The 18,086-nt window shown below is 38.0% G+C and overlaps 1 protein-coding gene across 2 annotated transcripts in view; it reads left to right on the top strand.

The window, feature by feature from the left end:
• Positions 1-18,086, top strand: part of PTPRN2 (protein tyrosine phosphatase receptor type N2) — a 661,203-nt gene that overhangs the window by 56,647 nt on the left and 586,470 nt on the right. For both annotated transcript variants that reach the window (XM_064505751.1, XM_026103068.2), the window contains exon 2: positions 9,633-9,683. In XM_064505751.1, coding sequence (XP_064361821.1) covers positions 9,633-9,683 — 51 coding nt within the window. The remainder of the gene's footprint in view (positions 1-9,632; positions 9,684-18,086) is intronic.

Here is an 18,086-nt window from a genome sequence, read left to right as displayed (position 1 = left end):
CTGTACAAAAACGTGTACAGCTTGTCACCTAGGCAAGGAGACCTTCAGGCCTTATCTGTTACTCAGCCATATCAGGATACTAATTGGAGTTCTTGCCCCAGAGATATTTTTCCTTCCTCTACCCCCTTTACTTCTCATGGAATAAAAATCTAAAGCTCATGCACAGGGGCCAGCAAGCAGCTTTTTCACATTTTCTGTTGAAATCCCTGCACTTCCATAGAAGAGGTAGAAGGCATTGACTTTACTTAAATCACAATTAAAAAACAAAACAAAAAGCACCTCTTCAGGAAATGCTTTTTTGCTTTGTAGTGAACACTTCCTGATACCTTTATGAAAATGCTTCCTTTCCTCTAAAGTTCATAAGATTTCAGTGAGATGTGGAGAAGTTAAATAAAGGTATACAAAGGTTATTATTTATATTACAGTGATCCCAAACTTGCCCAGGTTTCCATCAACTTACAAACACACGATAACAATCATAAATTTTACCACTTAAATAGAGAAAGCTGATAAAAGTGTAGGTAATGAAATGATTTGCTGAAGTCGGCAGCAAAAATCGGGCCCAAGACTAGAATTGCACTCTGCTGGATCTGAGTCTGGCAGCCTTGCTAGGAGGCAGGGCTTACAATCTGTATAGTCTGATGTCTCCTCTTTACGATATTCACCCTGGGAGTGTGTAACACAAACTCTTTGTTATCATTTTTGTCATGTCTGCTTTATAAGAGCTCTGAAATTCTTCCTACTGCACAAGTTTCACATTGACAGGTTTGGAAATTGTTTACAGAGGAAATATAGCAAAGCTAATAAACATGTAAACTAAAAAAGTAGGCATTTGGACCCTGGCACACAAAGGCATTTAGGCACTTCAGTTCCATCAAGAGGACTTAGGTGCTAAGTTAATGAGAGTTGGAGATGATATGCCTGTAATATAGTAATGACTTTAGGCTGCTCTTAATGGTGAAAGGCACAGGTATAAATTCTTGAAGCCACCCAGACTGCAGTGAGCTGAACATCCTGGGATGTTTAAACAGTTTAATAGTTAGGTGAACTTGTAAAACTTGGGAGGTGTATTATTTTTATGACCTTTTTTTTGTAGAGGGGCAAAAATTGCCTTTTGTTTACATTTGAGGAAGGAACTGGAATGTGAATTCTGGTGCCGCTCAGCATGCATCAGATTTTTTTTTATGTTTCAGAATTATCTCTAATTTTCCTGGCTTCCTCCCCAAATTGCTTTAATCATTAGTCTTTTTCTTAACTACTTCTCTGATATGTGTCATTATGGTGACTGCCTCTCAACAGCTAGCCTGTGGCGGGGAGAAACATCCTGCTGGTATCACAGGGTAGGCAGATTTACTCTGTAGACACGACGGACGGTGTGATGTGTTCTGAGGCAGCTGGTTCTAACGCTGGCCTTGGATACGTCAGAGTGATTCAGCAGTAATTAGAGCACAATTATCGGTCAAAATCAGGACCATTCACTTTCAGGGCCAGATTTCCTTTGAAATGGGTGTGATTTCACCAAAGTAAGTAGAAGGGGATCATTTTACCCTACAATGATTTTTAAATTACTATCCAAAATGAGTTCTGAACCAATACAAGATAATTTAATTCTTTACCAGCATAACAAAGTATTGTCCTAAGTCTCTCCCTTAACGTCAGTCCCAAGGCAAGAATGCCGCACGACACCTGTATGCACAGTTGCATACGCTTTTGAACAAAACCACATGATGTTACACATTGATTTTATGCCAAGAGATAATTTGTATTGATTGGAGTGGCTGAGTTCTTGGTAGCTTTTAAAAAAACTTTAACATACAAATATTTGAGATTCTTTCATTTTTCTATAGAAACGGAAAAGTTGTAGGCATCTTCACTGTTAACTTAGGTGTGCTACCGGTATCCTTGGATGACCTAGTTCTCATAACTCAGTCCCATGCTATAGAATGCCGCAGCTTTATTTGCAATTCAAATTCCCAGGGTAAATTAAATAGATAAATTTTGGTGCCACAGTACACTGAATTTTACCCAAGATTACTTTCTTTCCCTCAAGAACTTTAAGAGACTATGAATTTCTGCATTGGCTTTCATTACTCTTCAGCACATGAATATTTGATATGCCTTACTCTGGACTCTTTAGACTCTTTGTTAAAGAAAGAAGTTACCAAATGTACATAATAGTGTCTCTTTCAAGAGATAAACATAGGTGATTTTGGCACTCCAAAGATTATAATGTGATTCAAAATTGTATGATGAAGGTAGGAAGCTGTTTTTCCAAACACTCTCAAAAATAGCAATTTAAAATGTTTTCAATATCCTGCAGGCTTCACTATGGCTATTCAAAGATATATTTAAGTGTGGAGGTCTGGCTGGTCCCTGTCTTCTTATGGGGAGCTCATCTTAAAATGTAGCTCCCAAATCCACTTTTTTTTTTTTTTTTTTTTTTTTTTTTAAAGAGTCACTGAATGTGGATCTTAGACAAGTAACTCCAGGTGATAGGACATAGGCTTCTCCACCATATAAGTATTTTGGAAAATTGTATCTAAAGAATTATTTTTTGATGTATGTAATCCCGAACAGATAGTCCCTACTTTCTTCTATCTAATGGTTCATTACTGCATTGACCCAGATTGTTTTAATCCTGACTCTGGAGGGACGCTGGAATTATGTTCTGTTTAGAACTTAGAATTTGCTCCATTCTGAAATTTTTTAAAACAAATATATAGGAATATGCTGAAAGTTATTGATGGATAAAATCAGATTGACAGATATCATGATAGCAGTGGTCCTTTCATAGAATAAATGACCAGGGATCTGCAATGTTTGCTGGTTTACTTGCCACCATCTATCAAGGATAGCTTTGCTGGTAACATCATAGTCTGCTGTACACAAGCCCCAGTTTTAAATTTTTAAAATACTGTGGCCGTGATGGATAATAGAATGCCTTGCTGCCCACAGGGGAGGGAAGACTTGGGGAAAGCATACACTATAGGCAATAGCGGGTAAAATTTTTCAGGCTGCTGCTTGATTTATTAAACAGTAAAGTAGACTTCTACATTTTGACAAGGGTGTTCAGCCCTCGGCTTCTCTGCTGAGCGCAAAAAAGTTTTGCTTAGGTCAGCTATGTGACTTCAGGAGGTGTTGGGTGAGTTCAGTTGACTTCCCAGTAAGGACATTCATTTTGTGGTTAGCAACAGGTGCCAAGTAGCAGGTACTGAATTAAAGTTAATATTGGTCTGATCTAGGTTTTTGCGATGCATTATATATAGCTTGTGAACACTTCGCTTAACATTTCCCAATTTTGGAAGAACAGATCATACACTTTATATTTTAGAGGTGTTAATTTCTTCCCAATATGGGCTACCAATGTGACAAAGATTTCTTTTGGGGGCTGAGGAACTTGAGCAGAATGAAATCGAATTTAACTAGTCCTGCCACAGTTAATAGGTATGGGTGAAAGATTTTGCTCTTCATCCTATAGAATTTTTCAATTTAATCTTAGAGTTTTAAAATATTCTTCTAATTTTTCTCCAATAGCAGGTTTATTGGTAATTTTTATAGCTAAATGCAGAGGGTGTTAGTGTTCAATGTATCTAAAATGTTGGAGCTACTTACTTGCCAAAAAGATTATATCCATGCTCCCCATTTGCTGGACATATCTGGTGATCTCTGCTGTAGAAATAAAACTGGGAATGTAGCATTGAGGGGACTGTAATTTGTCAGAGGAGAGACAATGTAAGTTCTTTTAATAATTACTGGGGGGTAGGGGGGGATGACAAAAAGACACACCAAAACATACATTACCTGTATCTGCCCATGAAATGCCACTTTCTTTCTGAGCTCTATGCAAATGCATGTGCTATTCTGGAGCTTTTCTAGTGTTGGCCTTTGCCTGTCACCTTGCCTCATGAGCTATCATTACTGCTCTCATCCTCAATTATTCTTAACAGTGACCTTTCCTCAGCAGTCTCCAGTAGAAAAGCACTGCATCATTGCAATCATGGCATTAATAATTGGATAAGTTAATAGTATTTTCACGAAAGCAGTTTCTTTTTTGTAATGTTGGACAGGCTGAGGATGAACTGCATGCAAAGGAAGAGATGTAATCCACCTCCCCTCTCGAATGTAGAAAGTACACAGTAGCCCCCCTGCACAGTGGGAGTAGTCTCATACATCACAGCATACAGGCCTGGATCATTTTTGTACTATTTAGTCTAGTTAGGGCTATTTATTTTTGTCTGTTTATTATTATCCATCAGTGCATGTTGAAGGGAGACTGATATGAAGGAGGAGGCAATTGAAACAGTAATATGGACTGTGATTGAGGCTTCAAGGGCAAATCTTGGCTATAGACTTTTGTACTTGCATTTTCTTTTTTTGAATGAAATACTTGTATTCTATGGTGAATTATTCTGGCTTGGATCATATTTCAATATACAAAATTGGCACATATGAAAAATGATTAAAAGAAGCAGTAATTCAAAGATAAGGTAGTATTAACAGAACATGTTAACACTTACGGGAAATCTTTCCTCACTTTACTTTGGAAACTTTTCATGTAAGAGTTTGCGCAGTCTTCTGTGTAACCACTTCAGAGATTTCTTGTCATCTTTTTGATTGTCAAGTAAGGCCTGGATTCCTCACCAGGGATCAGTGCGTCATTGTACTAGGCATCATACACACACACATAATTTAAAGAAAAAGAATATCTCTGCTCTCCAGAGCTTACATGGAAGGTGGGGCAAGGGAAAAAGGTCAAAGCTCAGTACTTAGTCTTTTCAAATATATTTTTAGCACTTTCTTTCCTCAGAGAAAGAGCTCCTTTAGTATCACATGCTCCTTTATTATTACTTTTGACTTGAACAGCTTACTTTTGTTTTGTAATTAAACTAATATTTTAAGCAGCTGTTGTTAAACCATCACAGGCTCTGATGTCTGATGAAATACCTTTCTCCGTTGACAATATTCTGGATATCTGGAGAACCTCAGAAGAAAGGAAAGAAAATGTGCTAAACCTACCCTTACTCCTGAAAAGTGCAGAAGACAGGGAGCAAAGGGGAGACAAATTCTGCTTCTCTCCTTATGTGTCTCCATGTCAACGTATTCACCAGAAGGGAGGTAGATGAGGGCTTGACTGCCAGAAGGAAAGATGTGGGCACTGGTGGAAAAGGCTGAGAATGGAGATCCAGAAATTGCCAGCAATCAAAAATGACTAAATAGCACATGCATTTCCTTTTTTATTCATGACTGAAAGGGGAGGGGAAGGACAGTACCTGAGTACTGTATGCACATATTTAGGAGGGACGGTCTTGTGTAATACTAGACTTTTTAGGCATACACGTACGGCAGACAGATAAGGATGTGTTGGAGGGACCACATCTTTACTGGACTGAACAGGCTTTGTGCCTTCTCCATTAGTGAGAAGAGTGTATATATCTCTCCATCGGACAGCTTCTCCAGTCAGTTTTCTGCATGCAACTCTCATTTGACTCCTCCTGCCAATCAGTTCTTATTGTTGTTGCTCACTGTCGTGGATTATCCTGATTTTCTGTAGTTACTTGGAGTTATTCCGATTGTGTGAGCTGAGCACTTTTAAAATTTTGTTCTTAAATCCTACTTTAGGAAAATGAACATGTGCTCTATGTTTAGAGCCATTCACAGCAGGTGTCAAGACAATAATCTCAGAGGCTCCTGGGAGATGTCTCTAGTAGACCCAACTAGGTGTGCCAGCCTCTGCACACGCAGATGTTTCCTCTGTTGTTTCTCTCATTAGGAATGTTTGGTAAGGAGACCTTGAAGGGTTGATACTGCTAGATAGCAACTCCATCCGAAAGAACCAGATGGATATGGAGCAAATTTTCATTCTCTAGACTATTAACAATGGCAGTGAACATCAGCATATTTTGATTAAAGAAACCCAATCTGACAAAAACCTTGGGATGATGTGAGGGCATTATTGTCTTCAAAGGTGAAGGATGGTGATCACACAGCCACTGAATAAGCAGTGTGAAAGGAAGAGGCAGGGAACCCCCAATGACAGAAAAAAATCTAGGAGATATGTATTTTCCCAGTTTCTAGTTGATAAATGTGGGAGAAACTTGAGCTGTTGCTGGCAATTATTATTATTATTTTTTGATCATAAGACAACTTTTGATAAAGAGAGCCCAAGGCCTATCTTAGCTAATAAAATTGCATGCAAGCTTTTGGGATTCTTAGAGACAAGTTTAATGTAAAACTATCATGGGTGGGTTGGTGGCAGGGAAGGGATGGAAATAAATGCAATGTATTTGATCAGTAGATTTCTTAAATCCTTTTTCTTCTCTTCTTTTCTTAACAAGTGGTTTACTACAGTTGTTTGTAGATGAAGTAATTCCAGCTGGTGATTACCATGCCTGACCATTGCAATCTTCAGAAGCATCTCTTACAAGTGCAAACAAACAGTGTTTTGTGGAGCTCCCAGTATGGTTTAAACTCTTAAACTTAGCCTGTTTTGTCTTTGGATTTAAGAAAGTAGGATGATAACAAACCCAATGAACTGGAATTATAGGAAGCTCTCTCTCACCCTGTGAACTGTCACAGAGGAAGGGACTAGCTATTAGTACCTGGTAAGAAGAGTATCTTGATAAAGAGACTTAAATTTCTAGGTCCCATACTTTAATGTGTAGGGCTTGTAATGGCAGATTGCAATTAAGTTTTAGAGACTGTCTGAAAAATAGTGCTGGGGATATAAGATACAGGGAGAGGAAAGGAGGCAGGAGGCTCTGAGAGGCCTTATGGACTGTGCTTTCCTGGCTAGTTAACCGAGCATATTCCCTGTAAATATATTGTAACATACAGCATTTTATGGAGTCGTAAAGGAAAAAAAAGACATTGAGAGAAGAGGAAGGGTACACGTATGAGTGGGATCAGCATGAATGGCTCTTGCTACCTGAGGCAATTTATTAGAAATATCAGATTACTAAAGTCTGTTCGAAAGGAGGAGGTGTGGGAAGAAGCTAGTGTTTTTTTGTTTTTGTTTTTTTCCCTCTAGCTTGATTTCTCTCTGTAAGAAACATGCTTATCTTGCCTGAGAATTCACAATATTGGTTTTACATTGTATAATCAACCTGGGGTATGAAGAAAGTCTGTCTCCCCCCCCCCCCCCTTTTTTTTTTCCTCTGGATTTGAGGGGATTGTATTAACTGTTTATGAATTTGGAAGATAACTGGTAGAGGGATTGTTTGCTAGAAAAAAATGTAATTTTGATCCTCTAAGGCATCAAGTGAATTAAGTGCCTGTTGGAGACAATGTCTCTTCACTCTTTGGTGGTGACTTATTACTGTCATTAGTATTAGTAGGTAGATGATATTTAAAATGAAATATGATGCTTCTTAATGTCACAGCAAATAACAACAAAAGATAAATTAGCAGTTAAATTAGCATATTGACTAGTTGAATGAAGTATGCATAACAGTCAGCTCTAGGAATAAATCACTTGCAATAAAATATTTTTCAAGGAGCTTTTGATGTCTCTGTAGCCTATTTTTAGAGCAATCATAGATGGGTATAGTTTGCCATACACTGGCTTTATTAATTTGCTCTCTAAGACGTAAGCTTCCAGGGCTAATTGCATCAGATGCCTCATTGTAATCAGCATTTAATAGCCAAATATTATTAAAAGAGGAAACTAAAGCATGATAAAATCAGTTTTCTTTGTGCTTTTCATGGTAAATATGTTAGGTGCTAATGCAAAATAGATCAAAAATAGAGTGCATTTGAGTCAAATTCTGTAATAATGTAGCCTGGCCATTTGTTCCTTTCTCTCCAAACGTACTGATTTTGTTCATCTTAGATCTGGATCTTTTTACTCTTGAGAATATCAGTATATTATAGGATGGTCTGTCTTCTGGTTGCATGGTCATCAAATGGCTGTGGCCTTCATTAGAGGCTCTCGGGAGTTTCAAGGCTATGAAAACAGAAATGTTGAAGCATACCTTTCATTTACCTGAATTACATTAGCACTTGAAGTCTTTTACGTTCTTTTTTCCTGGGTGTGTGTGGTGGTGTGTGTGCTTTATTTAGTTATTTTTATAGAAGCTGCTCTTGTGCAGCACTCTTGACCTGGTGTGTTTTCACCCCTGCCTGCCATCATTCTTGCTTTACCTTCTTTATCAGTCCAGATATAGTTAAGGCATCTTTCTGTGTTGCTGGGCTGGCACCAAGGCTGCAATCAGATCTCTTCAGTGAGTTTTTGGACACTTTTTCAGGTCAAGCAAGTGTTACAGTAGACTCGTCTGGAGCAAAATTTTACATATCTCGAGTAAGTTGCGAACCAGAGTTTGTGTTTTGTTACAGACGCTCTGCTTGCAGGGTCCATTCCTGCTTTGAAACTTTCTCTGCCTTTCAGAAGCTACCAAATTGTATCCACGGTTTATTGATCCATGAGCGCAAGAACAAGAGAGCACTTTTTTTTTGCAGTGTGCATATTGTGCACTTTACCTTTGTAAGGTTACGGTTATGTGGTCTTTCACCGGCAGGCGTGCGATAGATGTAAAGTGGTTGCGCTGGTGCTCCCAGTGGACTGGGATTCGTGTACGCCTGCTTAGCTCGGACCTCGCCCTGTGCTAATAAATCCTGCTGAAAGACACAGTATATTAGTTCAGGCTTAATGAGGCACTGATGCGGTTGCCTGCTGAAAGGCTGTGCAGGCATACGTGAGTCACTCCGTCCCGCTGAACTTTTCTTTAAGCAAGGTTAGGACTCAGGAAATTCATAAGCAAAGAATCTTAAGCCTTTCAGTTTTTTTTATAAGAACAGACTATTTAATCCATTTTACTCTCTTTGATGAGTAAAGATGTATGTACTCTCTGTTTCTGTGCAGATAAGCACAGTTGGGAAGACAGGATTTGCTTCTGGGCTTAGATGTGGTGAAGTTCCTGGCTACTATTATTATTATTATTTGATACAGGGCATGAAACTGCTCTAGTCCACGTAATTTCTTTAACTCCCTTTGTCCACTTATAGATCTAAGGTAATTCCCAGAGAAATGTGAGAAGGCTTAAAAAATAAGTGTGTTCCCTAAGTCAGTCTTTATGTTCAAAATAGATCGTCATTGCTTGTAGTTCGTACAGTCCTAGTTCTTTGCCTATGTCCAGAAAAGAAGTAAAGAAATTACTGCTTGGATTAGCACAGTGTAGGCCCCTCACCACAGCATGAGGCTTCCACGCTGTTTCTGTACTTGGTCTCTTAGTAGAAGTAGCTTGAGGAAACTCCTAAATTCTTGGTGTCTGTTTTTGTAGTGCATTGCAGCATCACTGTGCTGCCATGCAATAGTGTATTCTAAGCTGGAAGAACATAAAGTTCCTCAAATTACTGATGGAGGGAGAAGTGCTGAGAAAATGAACCCTCAACAGAGGAAAAAAGGGGGGGGAAAAAAGCGTCAAAGGTTATTCTGGACACAAAGAGTTAGTAAGAGGTGCTGTCTCGCCAGACTTGTTTCTGTGTTCTTGACTTTCTGTACTGTCAATTTAGACTCCTAAGGTCAACCAAATGTCTGACTCTTGCGGAGGATTTAATAGCCTGAGAGGTCTTCAGTCGGTACCAATTATCCACAGTTTGAAACCTGTATTAATTTTACTTATCTATTGTATTTTTAGGCTGCCTGTTTGAAGATGACCTTTGCAAATCTTCTGAAGTCTGTGTAAATGGTAAGTCTTGAATGTTTTGTTTGCTGACTGCTCTATCGTCTGCTGTGTAATTGCTATGTGAGCAATTCAGTTAGCCAAGTCTATATGTGAGGGTTTTTTTTTTTTAAAAAAAAAACGTAGGAAAGACTATTTTGATTAGCAGTTAGGAAATTTCTTTTTTTAACTTTGCTCAGTCTCACAGACTATCATCTTCTCTCCTGAAAAATAGATTGAAATATAATTAAACACATTGAAATATGTTAACATTGAAATATTATTTAAATAGTACAGGATGAAAATAACTGTTTTGTTATCTTCAGGTTTTTCACCTTTTAGAGGATGGTGTAGAGTAGTTACTAGTCTCCTTTTCTACAGAAGGTTATTTTATTTATTATAATAAGAAAGAAGGTCACAAAGGAAGACTACGATTGTTCTTGATTATGCTGCTTCTTTTTTCTGTGTCTTCACTTGAACCAACTCTGCAGATGCAGCTTTCTTCTTCTCTCCATCACAATTTCTGTTCACCAAGTTAGAAAAGCTGACACAAATGCATGAACCGGTCTAATGGAACAGTAGGAATGACTTTTCTGGTGATATTCTAAGATTGTTAATGTACTAGATGAAGTCATTTAAGTCCTGATGAAGGACCATGTTTAGAGAGAGACCTTCTGAAGCATTTACTGTTGCAAAATATGTATATTCATAACTATAGACTTTTTTTAACTGAGTATTACCTAGGACATTTATCTTTGAATTTGTAGCATAAAGAAGAAGGGTTTTTTTCCATCAAACACAGGAGTCAATGATATAAGTCCATTTAATAAAGTGCAGTTTTTAGACCCTAAATCAACAAATGTGTTTAAGAATAAACTCTCAGTACAGTCAGTGGTCAGTCAACTACACAGGGGAGGGAATAGGAGAGAAATATGGCTGAGGAATTAAAATAAGCAGAATGTTAGAAACGTTACATCTAGTAACATCTCCCAAGATAATTCTTGTGTGAAATTGTCTCTTGAGGGTTGTTCCAACAGTATGCAGAAAGTTTGTTTTGAGAATTTCTATGCTTGACACAGAAAGGGTTGTGGCTGTTTTCTACACTGGTGCATTTTGCTGACTAGCGATGATTTCCAGTGCCTAGTTGTAGTCTTCCCAATGGGAGTAGGTTTTTATGGTGGGCCGCTGTTATATCTGACAAACAGTACATAATGGATGATTTATGCAACAGATAAGAGTAAAGAAATATAGTACTATAACTAACAGTAAAAATCTTCAATAGAGATGATCCTGTAAAGGTTACTTCATAGCTTCTCGCTGTACCTATCTTTTTAACTGAAGATGTGGTTTCTAAAACCTCAGTGTGACTTTCATTAATGTGCAGACTTAAACTATGGAGTTGTCTCTGTGAATTTAGAAGGGGCCTCTTCTGTAGGTCTACTCTTATTTTCGCCTAACTGTAAATTAAAGAAAGGTCAGTAATGAATAAGCCAGTTGATCAATGATATTTCCTAATGGCTGATCTTAATATTAAAAAATATTCTGTCTGTGTAATGTCACTGCAAAGGATTTTATCTTTTTGCTGTAATTGGGAAAATGTTGTCTACATGGATTTTAAATGCTGTTGTTGATGCAAATAAAAATGCCTCTTTCTTGAGAAATTAATAGAATTTTTCAAGATCATACTTTGAAGTACTTAAATATTTTCAGTATTTACTCTTTATATGTAACAGAAGACATGGAGACTGCTTGCTCCTAAGCGTTCATTCCCGTTCTTTTTGCCTAAACTGCTCCTTGTTCAAATGTATCTCTAAAATTATTCAGAAATTCCTGATCTGTTTAAAATGCAAGTCCTTTTCTGAACTGAGTGCTCAGGAACTTAATCCGTGGAAGTCACTATGCTCAGTCACTGTGCCTCCTTTGCCATCACATGAGGGCGTATTTCTGAAGTATAGTGTGAGCGTGGATAACAAACAGCAGCTGCTTTTAGGTAACATCTTTAAGGCATCCGTGATCTGCAGGTCTGAGTCTTTCAGACTCCTGCAGGAAAGCTGGTAATTTTAGTCTTCCTCTTGGCCTCCAGCAAAGGTAGTTGAACAGAGTGTGTTTTCAAAAATAAAACCTGGTTTGTGTTTGGAAACATCAGTCTCAGTCTTTGTTGTCATCTCCCATAATGTGATCAGCCGGAGACTTCAAGAACTAGTCATGCATTGGACTTGTAAAAGGATACCCAAAATGCCAATACTGAGGTGTTTTGAGCTGTCTTCAGCCTTTCAAGCTTCAGCTTGAAAGGAATTGCAAAGAAAAATATTTTTAAAAGAAGAGATTTTTATTGTCTGAAAGGTTTTTGATGATAAACTTTCCTTTTGTGTGAATAGAAAAGGATACATATATATGTATGTATTATATGCATGTATATGTATGTATTATATGTATAAAGGTTTCTTTTATTGTCAAATCTGTTTGTAAGATCTGGTATAAATACCATAACTGTGTCAGTCGCTCACTTCTCTGTTTAGGTCATATGTCATTTTTGTAGGGCAAAGAACCTGTTGTAATAATCACTGTTGACTCTTCTGCTGTTTTACCTTATCATATGAAAATCTCTTTTGGCTTCAGTGCTGGGTTCTCATTTATGTTTGTTTAATAGCTCCAGCGGCATTCATGCAATATTAATTTCTTTCCATAAACCTTTTATCAGTTTCCTGAACTGCACTGACTCATCAAGTGGTTAAAAAGGAACATATTGTTTCATGTTTATTTTAATGGCATGGGCATAAGCCAAGCAAAAAGACTGTGAGGGCTTTCCGGGATTTTTCTGTTACAAAACTAGAACTAGTTTTGGGGGGTAAAATGGCTTAGGTGTCATTTGATTGATCTCGCTTCTGGTACATCATTACCTCTCCTCTACATTTAGAGAAACTGATATTTTTTCATCTGTCTAAAATGCCTGAAGCTTGGAAACTTGAAGCTGAAAAGCTTGGTGTGAAGGGTAGATATACTTATGAGCTGTGGACACTAATAGAAAATGGTATGGCACTCTATAAGCTTGGAAATGCCTGCTCTCCAGCAAGTATTGATAAGCTGCTACAGATGCCAGCCAAAGGAAGCAGATAACCACATATGTCAATTAAACAAGATATATAGAGAAGAAAAAGGTAATATTGGGAGCTGGGTTTGAAGTGAGGGTATGTGCAGTGATACAGCTGTGGGTAAAGAGGGATATGGCATTCACATACATCTTACTGCCTGAGTTAGAAGCTGAAGGAAATGAGTTAGCTCATGGTTTTCCTTTACAGTTATCTCTAAAATGTGTTTGTATGAAAAGGAACAAAAAAGAAGCAGAAGGAAAAAAAATTCAGACGATCCCTGAAACAAAGTTCACTTATACTTGAATGCTCCTTGTATTTATATATTAAACCTAGTACAGTTGGATATTTGGGACTGTCATGTTCTGGTTTGCATTTTAAATGATAAATAAAGCCATTCATGTAAAACATTAGCTTGCATAGCTTCCTAGTTGGAAGGTTCAAACAAATGTTGGGCTGCTGAAAGCAGCAAAGGAAAGAGTAGTTCTTATCCTTTCTTTTGAAATCACAGTATTGAATTCTGGTAAAATGGCACTGGCAAAGACACCATGTGGTGGGGATAAAGGTGTTCACTTTAGAATAATCATCCCTAATTGTCCTGGTTCCTCCTTTTATTTAAACTACTCATTTAGAAGGGTGGCAGTCTTTCCTTTAACTTAAAATCTCCAGATATCTTGTCTCGGAAAGAAACTTTACAGTTTTTTTTTTTAATCCTTTCATGGATATCATGATATCTTTACTCCTTATCAATGGAGTCTTTATAAAACAGGACAGTTTTATTTATGAAAGATGTGCTGCAAACCTCCTGCCAGCATGAAATCATAACAGGGATCATGCAGACAAGATCAGGTTGTAGAAAGTAGCTCTGTGAGGCCAACCAAAAAAGTTAATTAAGTATAGTGGTGGGCGCACTGTGCATCATTAAGTCAAGCCTCAGTGACAACCACTAAACCTCTCCTAGGAAGACACGGTCTAATGTCTGCAGTAGTATGTGAACATGCTGTGTCTCTGAATGGCTGTATAAATAATTTTGCACAGCTGAATCAGTATTGCTTTATGTATGCAAACTGCACTTGTTAGGAGGGACTTAGATTAGCACAGTGTGTCGAAGACTTCCAAGCATGGCAGTACAAAGTCATGAGCTTTCCAGGTCTGGATGTTTCCAAATAGTTCAGAATATTAATGTCCTTTCTTTCTAAGCTACAGAGCTTCTTGAACATTTGGAATATTAGTGATTGCGTGTGCTGATGACAAGCCATAAATGGTAAACATGTGCTACAAATGATAAGAGAGAGGAGTCAGGATCCCTGAAATGGTTTCTTGAACTTCATGTGTTACACTTTGAGGTTTTCCAGATCATTTCCTAGTAGGATGGAATTACAGAGGGAGAAGCACCTCAGCATTGCTTAGCTAACAGATGTCTGCAGCTACATCTGCTTTTGCTTGGCATTGCTGTTACAAAAGATACAGAATTTATGTCAAACAACTTTATAAATTTGACAGAGGTTTCCAAAGCTTTTCAGGTAATCATCAGTGCTTGTTAAAGCTAAATTCAGACTTCTGAGGAGTAAGTAAGTGTCAAGTGGTACTTCTACATACTGTGTTTTTCATTGCACATGGAGAGATTTTCAGTTATTTGCGAAGAATTCCTACATTCTTAGAAATCACAGAAGTTCTAATACCACCCTATGAGGTAAACTTGATGTTGCCATTTCCAACCTGAGTTCTAAGTGTTCTATGTTAAAACATATGTATGTTTGGAGCAAAAAATCCAACCAACTACTTAGATCCAAGTTCAGTTGTTCTTCCATGCCACTGTAAGGAAATCATGGGAACTTTTATCCAAGATTTTTTTTTTTAAACACTCTTTGAGCATGTACAGGAATGTCAAAATCTGGTATGATATTCAAAAAGGGGAAAAATCTACCATTATCTGATGGTATTCTGAAAACTGAAGATCCATATCTGCAAACATATTTACACAGCTCACTCGGCTGGAATCAAGAGGGAAGAAACATCTACGTATTTCTGAGAATTTGTTGTTTTGAGGACACTGCCTTAGATGTTCAAAATATTTTACTTTTCTTAAAGTTCATACATACCTCTTGAAATAATTATGTATTTTCAACTGTGGAAATAAACACAAAGATTAAATTCTGTTCCCCCCCACCCTGCCATGCTTATTCCCCATGTGACAAAGTCCCGTAACAGGAGCAAATCAATGGCATGGAGTTGGCTTGGGAGGAAGATTTTTGGTCACCCATCAGCCTGGGTACTACCCCTCTCTTCTTGTTCGCTCTTACTTCGTTTTGTCTCATGGAGCCCTAATTAAATCTTAATGACAGTGTCAGAGCTCCTCCTAACTAACAAGTGGAAGAGAGGTGGAGCATACCACTGGGAATATGAGTGGTAATAATACAGTAAAGGGGAGCAGGAGACAGTGACTGGATGAATTTGAAGCTTTCTGACACCTACCTCACTGTGCTCCTACCTTGCAAATAAATTGTATCAGACGGGTTTCTAAGCTGTGGGAGTCTGGTATGCTATTGAGGGTACACAGACCAGCATTCACTAACAGAAGAATTTGTTTACATTGGTGATGAATGGGCCTGAGCTGTTTGGAGTAAAAGCACTGTGAAAAGATAAGAGGAAAGTGTGTACACCTATAAACCTACCACCAGCTGTTGGTAATCCCTTATATTCCTGTGTCCCTTGTTAGTGATTAAGGCCTGGAACTGCTGAGTGTTGCATGGCATTATTTTGTGTGGTTCAGGTGTCCTTTTCTTTCAGCTCAGGCAAGAGCGCTGCTGCGATACCATATGGAAATTTTCGCTTCTTTCCTGGCAGTGTGATTTACGATACGATATCTTTCTCTCTCCAAATATCCAGGTTGGATTTCACAGGACAATGGCAAGTAGTGCAAGCAAAACTTGTTTAATCAGTATACTTTTTTGGAGTGAATTTGGGGATTCTGGTGTTTAATTCAAGAGTGTTTGGTTAAAAGACTCTACCCATCACCTGTAGTTGTTTTGGGCATAGATCATTGGACAATAAGCTTAATTATCTAGTACCTCTCTCTTTTACCCAAATTATGTGTTGCTAAAATAGCTAGCTGCGTGACAATGGGGTAGAAGAAATGTCCAGCACAAGTTTGCATTAAGAAAGGTAGTAAAGTGGATGGATGTCCAAAATCTAATGTAATGATTTTAATCAGGACAGAAGTTCTAGAATTTTAGAATTTGCTATCTTTCAGTTCAGTTTTTCTCTGAATGTTTGGGTTGGTATGAAGACTTCACTCTTAGAAGGCTTACATGTGTGCTTTTATTACAAAAAAAAAAAAAAAAAAAAAAAAAACCAAAAAACCAACCAAATGCTGTTTACTTGCTGTTTTCAGGAACGTGTACTAGGCAGGATACTAATAATGTAGGGTAGCTTAGAAAATACATATTACATTAGAATATTACACTTCACATCAAAGTATATTAAAAAATTGGAGACACTGCCCCTACATTAACTTTTTATTAGTGTGTGGGTGGACCCTTTCATTAACTGTCTGCATAAGCGTACTTTGCAAAAGTTTGTTGGGTAAGTTATGTACTAGCTGTTGGCACCAGCATTTGTTGAAGGTGTTCAGAGACGTTCTCCGTTTCATTGTTTTATTACGCTTAAATAAGAAATTGTAATTTGACCTCTGGGAGACTGTGACAAAGTACAGTCAGTTTGGAAGAGGCATTAGGGAGTCTCAGTAAAATTTGTGCCTGATGAATCATGAAACATAAGAGCCTGAAAAGCACAGTGTGGTCTGGAGAGATGGAAGGGAACACGGAGGAGTAATGTGCTGACAATGAGGTGGAAAGAAAATGAATGCTGGTATGGTGTGGCACTGCAGCAGCATGGCTCTGCTGCAAATCCTCATACCACCTCCCTTCCACGTGTCACAGGGCATGGGGAAGTAGCACGGTTTACTCCTTGATTAAAATGTTTGGATTGCACCTTTTGGAAAAAACGAACAATAGGCAGTTTCTTTTTTGGGTTGTTTACCTTTCCTCAAAAACATGGATAAACATATCTGTGTACAAGATATAGTAAGAAAAATTGTCAAAACAAAATAAATGTAAAATTGGTGAGTTGATAGTGATAGCTATAAATGCTCGCTCTGCGGTGATTGTTAAGCATCTCCAGACTTGAATGATGTGGTTTTGGGGTTTTTTTTGTTTGTTTGTTTGTTTTCCCTGCAGTTAAAATGGTATCTTCTAATTAGAATGCTGATTACCTACGAATGTGTAATTGCAGAAGTGAAGTGCATAACTTAGGATGTACTTGCTTATCTTGGACTTCTTTACCTAATCTCGGTTGAATGTGGAACTGTGATCTTTGCCTTTGTCTCGCTGAGTATCAGTGAGTGAATACTGTCTCAGCACAGCAGTGGTTAAACGAGTGAAATGGATCTCTCACTAATTATCAAGGTATCTAGATACTTAACAGGGGTATTGACAAGAGCATCCAAAAGAGAATAAACTAGAAAACTTTGAGCATGTTTCTTGTCTGACAAAATCTTATTCTGTTTTTTTTAGATTCACACCACCTGTATGTGTATTTTTTCGAAAACTGCAGTAATCCTGTCTAATAGTGTATATTTAGTTAAAATATGTGATAATGTACCTGACTAGCTATGTTTTCAAAATGCACCATTTTTATAAGGCTGTTAAGGAATTGCTGCTGAGTATTCACCAAATGCATTTTCTTGTGTGTGGAAAGCAAACTTGTAGGTTTCTTAACTCTCTCCTGAATAAGATTCTTTTGGATGTTTCTTTAAAGTTACAAGATCCTTTATGCTGCAGGTACCATATCCTTTTTTCAGAAGAACAAATATTTTCTTACCAAAACAAAATTCTCCTCCTTGTTTGCTGTCCAGATTGTGCATTGGTTGACTGCTTTCCTGGTAACGGTGCTGCTATTCAGTGACGACCGTTTCAAGAACACCTTGTGTTTGCAGACTTCACAGAACTTGACAGACATTAATGGATTTTTGACTCTCAGCCTGCCGGTGGACAGCGAACATAATACAACACGTTATCTATAACTTGCAGAGGGGGATGGTGGGGCCTTGGCTAAGTAGCTTCTCAAAGAACAGGAGAGAACTGAGTAGCAAAACCTTATAACCTGCATCACCTGAGAGCACATCTGTAGAGCAAAACTCGGGGCCTTGGCTAAGTAGCTTCTCAAAGAACAGGAGAGAACTGAGTAGCAAAACCTTATAACCTGCATCACCTGAGAGCACATCTGTAGAGCAAAACTCTGATTATAGTTTGCACAAGGCATAGTGACTCTTTGGTCTGAA

The sequence above is a fragment of the Dromaius novaehollandiae genome, chromosome 2 (genome assembly GCF_036370855.1).
Source record: "Dromaius novaehollandiae isolate bDroNov1 chromosome 2, bDroNov1.hap1, whole genome shotgun sequence".
Taxonomy (NCBI): domain Eukaryota; kingdom Metazoa; phylum Chordata; class Aves; order Casuariiformes; family Dromaiidae; genus Dromaius; species Dromaius novaehollandiae.
This window is presented reverse-complemented; position numbering and strand designations above follow the sequence as displayed.